Genomic DNA, 7442 nt, shown 5'->3' on the forward strand with positions numbered 1-7442 from the left:
CGAGCCGGTTTCAATTTCGGGTTCGGGTTGCGCCCGAACCAAGTTCGGGTTCAAACCAGCTCCGGTCCGGATCGAGGGTTTTGAATGTTGCCTCGACCGTGACCGCCGCGGGACCCACAGCATCTCTGCCATGGCCTAGATTTTTTGAACCTGAGGAGTTAATTAACACGATAGAAGTGAGAAGTTAAGAGGGGGTTATTTGCAAACTTGTTCTAAGGATTATTGTAAATTAGTCCAAATCTTTGGTGAGTTTTTATTTTTATTTTTGGGCTCTACCTCTCTTGAGAATTTGTAATTAAAGATGTATGTGTAAATAAGAGAGAGATGAGCATGGGAGCTTTTTTTACTTTATTTTATTTTATTTTATTAGTTATGAGTCTATTTTGAGGGAATGGGAGCCTTGAATCTGTATAAAGAATGGTAGAAAATGGGCTCCTAAGGTTTTTGAGTTGTGGAGCATGTGTATGTATATATAAATGAAATGGAATCTATCATGGAGCTTTTGTCTAATATTGAGATTGCGTAGCTGTCATTTTACTGTTGGTTTTGATTGAGATTCTTGAACGTGGGAGCCTTAGGTGTGGGCAGCGGATACGTAGGGGGTGGTCGATGTGGTTGTGACAAGTTTGGTGAGAATTGATTTTAGATCGTCTCAAAAGCAATAAGCCAAAAAATAAAAGAAAGTTAAATGTCATTGAGTTCACGCCTAAAACTTAAATAAGATATTTAATCCTAATTAAGTAGGCCAAACAAGTATAGATGTGGGTTTTCCTCGTGTTAATACTTGGTTCAAGTCTATCTAAAAAAGTACAACTTGTTTCGTAGAAAAAAATTTCTGAATCCGTCACTGTTCCCATCTCCAACGCAGCGACATTTTGAGACAAAAAGTGCGTGGGAGCTCCAACCGAGCGGCAGTTATTGCCGCATTTTGACGGGGATGAACAACGCGACACTATATTTGGCGTCACACTGTTCATCTCTCCCATTACTGTTTTTTTTTATTTTTTTATTTTTTCAATTTTTTTATACCTCATACTTTTATATATTTACAATTTGTCCCCAATTGTTTCATTAAATATATAAAACAACCCCAATAATATTTAAATTTTATAATTTTACCCTAATTATATAATTTGGACAAAATAAATTATTTTTTAAAAATAAAAAAATGCTAAAATTTAACAGACATTATTATTAATTATAATATTAAAATCTAGACATTATAAGTAAAGTCCCATGAAATATAAAGAGCAATCATAATACATAATTCAAATATAAATTACATATCTAAAATACATAACATATAAAAACTGACAAACATAATACAAAACTTCATTAAAATAAAACATAAAATACAAACTAAACATGGTGACATTACTTAAGATGGACAAGCAACTCTCAATAATCTGGTTAGATCGGGGCTAGAGTGTCCAATATCATTGAAATAATTGCCAAAATTAGAAGCATACCCTTGTTCTTGTTGATTTCTTTTTTGTATTATTTTAATCTGTTGAGCTCGAACGTACTCACGCACGTTTGGATCAGCAATGGAATTCAAATCTTTCATTATAATTTTCCATTCATCTCTATCTTTTTTCATGGCTATCTTTTCTCGTTCGATATCAAATGCTATCCAAGCTCGCCTTGTCTAACCTGTTTATAAGTCGATTGTTGGAGGTCTCGATGGAGTCCACTACACTTGACTCATGATCATCATTTTTCCTTTTCAATTTAGCTTTTTTTACCCCAATAGGTCGTTCAGATGGAGTAAATGATGACAGTCCAGGAGATGTTGATATAGGAGATTCCGGAGTGGGATTATCTGATTGTGACGAGTCGAAGTTCACACTTTGGGATTGTCTTCGACCAACTTGTCTTGCTGTGGGGACATCATCTTTGAATTTTTCGAAATTTTTAACCATATTCCAGACATGATCAAATTTGAAACCTTTTTTGTACTTTGGTTCTTGCATAAATAACATCTTTGCTCGAACTAACTGCAAATTATAGTGAACATCAAGTTATGTATTTCAACAATAATAATAAAATTCAGACGATAATTAATAGAATACTTACAATATCTTCATCTGAAGCACCACTTGGATTCAGATTCTCTACTTGTCTCAAGCACGCATTCAATTTCCTTACTTCATTACTTATGATTTCCATTCGAGAACGAATTGATCGGCTCATACGCATCTCAAAATGCTGATCTCGAAGTTCATTGTATTTGTCCTCCACACGAGACCAAAATGCATCTCGAGACTGGTTTCTACCGATAATAGGGTCTTGAGAAATATCCAAGAATACTTGACAAAGGAGCACATCTTCAGTAACCGTGTATCCAGTTGATCGAACAGACATTTTTTTATAAAAAGCGGTAGGTTTGGAGATCAGAAATACTTTGAAGAAATACTTCGAATTGGGTGGTTTGAAGTAGAATTCGTGAATGTTATTTATAGCCAATCGAAATTTGTTTTTTTTTGTTTGAATTTGAATTTGAATTTGAATTTGAATTTGCGGTTGGTTTGAATTTGTCGGTGGTCAACATTTGAAATTGAATCATTTTGTACAAACTGATCAGCTTAACACATTATCCAAAGTTGTCGGTGGGAATCAATTTTTGAAATCAGGTCAGCTTTACACATTATCCAACGTATACACAGCTCAGCTTTCCTTGAATTGTGTGAAAGCTTTGTACGAGTGAGAATCATTTTTTGAAATCAGGTTAGCTTTACACATTGTCCAACGTATACACAACTCAGTTTTACTTGAATTGTGTGAAAGCTTTGTACGAGTGGGAATCATTTTTTGAAATCAGGTTAGCTTTACACATTGTCCAACGTATACACAACTCAGCTTTCCTTGAATTGTGTGAAAGCTTTATACGAGTGGGAATCAATTTTTAAAATCAGCTCAGCTTTACACATTGTCCAACGTATACAGCTAAAAGCTAATTTGAATTTTGTGACAAATTGATAACAGCTAGAAAGCATTTCCTAAAATCAGCTCAACTTTACACATTGTTCCATGTATACAGCTAAGCAAAGTTTTATAAATAGCATACTAGATTAGGTACATCCACACAATTACTCGTTGTTGTGTTAAAATTATTATTCTCCATTTCTGCATACTTCAGTCATTCTTTTCTTACTTCAAAAATGAATTTCGATGTTGGAGGTCCATCATACTTATCATCATCTTCATCTTCGGATGATGATAATTTTCTGTCCAATATCATTGCAGAGATTGATGAAACCGAAGAAGTAATTTGTGAGTACATCAACAACAACATGATCCTCGTTAACAATTTACGTCAACACAACTACCAACCGATCCATGGTGGCTCGATTCCCGGTCATGCAGTGATCAACCGCGATCGAGAAAATGCGCATCAGAATTTGGTCATAGATTACTTTGCCGATAATCCACGTTTTGGAGAAGATATGTTTCGTCGTCGATATCGGATGTCAAGAAGTTTGTTCCTTCGTATTGTTGATGCAGTGAAAGATCATGACTATTACTTCCAACAACGAAGTGATGGACTTGGTAGAATGGGATTATCACCGTTACAGAAAGTAACAGCTGTTTTTCGCATGTTGGCATACGGTCTACCAGCTGATGCTACGGACGAATACGTTAAAATAGGTGAGTCAACAGCAATTGAAAGTATGACAAAATTTTGTCGTGCTATGGTGGAAATATTCGCAGAGCGGTATCTACGAACACCTAACGCTAACGATATTGCTAGGCTACTCTATATTAGAAAAAAACGTGGTTTTCCAGGAATGTTAGGAAGTCTTGATTGTATGCATTGGAAATGAAAAAATTATCCAACAACATGGTCTGGGCAATACACAGGACGTAGTGGGTCACCAACTATTATCCTTGAAGATGTGGCAGATTATGATCTTTGGATATGACACGCATATTTTGGTATGCCAGGCACCAATAATGATATCAATGTGCTGGAGTCATCTAATCTTTTCTCTAACCTAGCTCAAGGTATTGCTCCTCCCGCTCACTATGTTATTCAAGGAAAAGAGTATAATATGGGTTATTATTTAGCTGATGGTATATATCCGAAATGGGCTACTATTGTACAAACAATCCAACAGCCACAAGGTAGGAAGAAAAAATATTTTGCCATGAAACAGGAAGCATGTAGAAAAGATGTAGAACGTGCGTTCGGAGTTCTCCAATCACGATTTGCAATCGTGGCAGGATCAGCACGTTTTTGGAAAAAACATGTATTACATGACATAATGACTGCATGCATTATTATGCACAATATGATAATCGAGGATGAACGTGATCTTTATGCACCAATTCAAGAAGTGAGGGAAGCACCAACACCAGAAGTTGATATGGTAGCAGATGAAACTACAAGATTTACTCAATTTATTGCACGTTACGGAAAAATCAAGGATAAAGATGCCCATATTGCGCTTCGTAATGCATTGATAGATCATCTATGGGAGGAATACACTAATTCAGATAGTTAAGAGCATACTAAATTTGTAATTTTTACATTGTTGTTAATGTTTAATTATTTTCTTGTATTTTATTTTCTGTTGTGTTCTTGAATGTAATATTTTGGCAATATTAATAATAAAAATATAATATTTTATTGTTTTATTAGTTTAATTTTTTAAATAATAAATCATTTTGTTTGGAAAATACGTGAAAAAATAAAATTTGATATGTGGGGTTAATTGTTGAAATAGTTAAAAATATAGGGAATAAAAAATAATCATATAAAAATAGATAAAAAGAAAGATACTGAGAATATTCCTTTTTGGTGCAAAAAATGGTGCAATGAGTTGGAGATGAATTAATGTTAGATGTGACTTTTACACTATTTTGATGCAAAATTTACACCATTTTGATGCGATGAGTTGGAGATGCCCTTACGAGTTACGCCCTAGCTATACGTATGATGAGAGCGGCTGCATTTTTAGTTGTCAATCATCTTGTCAATGTGTTCTTCAGCGAGTTGACTGGGGATAGGAATTAACACCAGCGTAGGATTGGTTGTTAGCGCGTGGGAGGTAACGCCAGGACAGTTGGAAAATGCATTAAACACAAATAACCTCTCTCAATCATAATCACAAATAATTTTTATAATATATTTTATTAATTTTTCTCTTTAAAAAATATCAGATTATGTTTGACGATGATGATGCAAAAAAAAATGACTTAAGGATCCAAAATATGGGACCAAGGGAGGGGACATGTGAGGTGTCCCCTTCCTATTGCATAATGAGTTGGCCACCCCCTCCCTATTGCATAATGAGTTGGCATGACCAACTCATTATGCAATAGTGTGTCTCCTCCTTTGGTCCTATATTTTGGGTCCCCGTTACAGCACTCTGATGTAAAACCGAAACTTTTATCTTTGACGATTTTAATCCTTTTAATTCGACCGTATGATCAAAGGTAACTAATATTGTTAGAACATAAAATTATCATAATCCATTCTTCTCAAATTTTAGAGTTCTGCTATAGTGTAAGAATAATAATAGAAGCCTCACTAGCATAACTCACCTAAATATTAATCTTAGTTTTCATGCCTCAAGCATGCTACTTTTATATGGAATAATAATAATTCAAGAATTGTAATGTTGCTGTTGGTAAGATTACACTCTAAAATGAGTTGGTTGAAAGTGGCTTTCAATTGTAAATTGATTCCCATTGATTTTGGGTAGTTGAAGCCACATGAGTGCACTTGCCACCATCACATGGACTGTTTGCTTCGTAAATTAAGGAGGTTGGTTCTTGGATCTCACAAAGCGTACGGTGGTATTTCCTTTTTGTTTTGTTGCTTACGCTACTTTCTCGTTGTATATCTTGTATTGCACCCACTCCAAATAATCCTATGGAGAGTCACGTATAACACCGCGCAACGTACTCTCAAAAACAGAAAATTACCAAAAATTAGAAAGCATCCTTCTTCTACTAAGAAACAAAATTCTATATATCATTTTTCAGGGCCCGTTTAGATAATAGAAGTATTAGAAATAAGAAGTAGGTTATAGAAGTAACTTTCAAAGCTATGAAGTAGGAAGTAGTGGAAATAGCATTTTTTTGTTTGTTTCATATTTTTTAGAAGTAATGGAAGTAGAACTTCTTCCTCTTCATTTACTTTTTTTTGTTTGGATAACATGAGGAAATGTTATTAGGAAGTAATTTTATCAATGAAAAGTTGTTAGAAGTAACTAATAAAGAAAATATTAATAAAAAAATTATTTATGTCATAATTAATATGCATTTCAACTACTTCCGAGCTACTTCTGAGTATTGAGGATTGGAAAAATATTTTGAAAGTAAGGATGACACGTAGTCGCCACATAAACATTTAGGGAAGTATTGGAAGTAAGTTTTTCAGAGAACCAAACACACTTTTTTGCTTGGAAGTAGCAGAAGTAGCATCTACTTCTTTTACTTCAGCTACTTCACAATTATTTCTGTACAAACAAACAGGCCCTCAGTCAAAATGGACACTTTTTACTTCTTGGAAGTGGACGGCCAAAATATACATAAAATGAAAAGAAAATATTTGATTTTGATTTTTAGACCTAACACCGTTGTGACGAAGATCAATGGATGTCTTTGGCAATCCCATTGACCCTCACGAGTTTGTGAGAACTACAAAATGACTTTTCTTCTGCGCTGTAGGCGTCGAAAAATGCTTGCAGACATCCAAATACCACTCAAAACAATATGGGAGAACAATTTACACGTCATCAGGCAACACAAGGTGGCGCGGCAGCCCATGGCGTCGCGGCTAAGGCGCGACAGCACATAGTGCCGCGGCTAAGGCGCGACAGCACATAGTGCCGCGGCTAAGGCGCGGCAGCCTGTTGTGTCGCGGCTTAGGCGCTGCAACCTAGGGTGTCGCGGCTATGTTAAAGGAGTGCTGTGGCGGTTACAAGGCAGTTATATGATGATTTTTTGAGGCCTACGTGGCAGCATATCAGAAATAGAACGTGTGCTGACGTGGACAAGCAGTTAAACCACGAAAAAAGTGGTTAAAGGTCGTGGGAGAACGGTTTTAAGCACGATGGAACGTGCTGATAACCGTCTCTTTGGCCGGGCAGCCTATCTGGCCGGGCGCCAGAGGCCGGGCGGCAGTGTAGATGCGCAGCGGCCAAAGGAGAAAACACTGCGGTTCAGTTTTTTGCCCGCCGTTTGCAACTGTGGTGCACGTGAGACCGCTATAGAGATTACTCCCTACACCACGAATAAAGGACAGAGGGCATTTGGCGGGGCAGATAGGACTTGGAGGCTTTCATGATTTTGAAGAAGAGAGAGAACTTTCACGGCTTTGACAAGCATCATTCGGTAGATTCCTAGGTCTAAGCTAGACTTGATCTTTTGCAAGAACGGAATCTTACATCGATTAAGATATTCGTTTTAAATCTTTACTTCGACAAACGAAG

General features: G+C 36.2%; 3 protein-coding genes across 3 annotated transcripts in view; 2 read left to right on the plus strand and 1 right to left on the minus strand.

Moving 5' to 3' along the window:
* Positions 1–404, plus strand: part of LOC109840287 — a 1282-nt gene extending 878 nt beyond the window's left edge. Inside the window, exon 5 of the mRNA XM_020408864.1 lies at positions 371–404. Within this exon, the coding sequence (XP_020264453.1) occupies positions 371–404 (34 nt within the window). The remainder of the gene's footprint in view (positions 1–370) is intronic.
* Positions 1477–2654, minus strand: LOC109844113 (glutathione S-transferase T3-like). The gene is made up of 2 exons (XM_020413099.1): positions 2077–2654; positions 1477–1997 (listed from the first exon to the last, which is right to left on the minus strand). Exons 1-2 carry the CDS (start codon positions 2362–2364, stop codon positions 1623–1625), a joined length of 663 nt encoding a protein of 220 aa, XP_020268688.1. The 5' UTR covers positions 2365–2654; the 3' UTR covers positions 1477–1622.
* On the plus strand, positions 3162–4505 carry LOC109840295. Its single transcript, XM_020408876.1, has 2 exons — positions 3162–3807; positions 3946–4505. Exons 1-2 carry the CDS (start codon positions 3162–3164, stop codon positions 4503–4505), a joined length of 1206 nt encoding a protein of 401 aa, XP_020264465.1.

The sequence above is a fragment of the Asparagus officinalis genome, chromosome 1 (genome assembly GCF_001876935.1).
Source record: "Asparagus officinalis chromosome 1, Aspof.V1, whole genome shotgun sequence".
NCBI lineage: Eukaryota > Viridiplantae > Streptophyta > Magnoliopsida > Asparagales > Asparagaceae > Asparagus > Asparagus officinalis.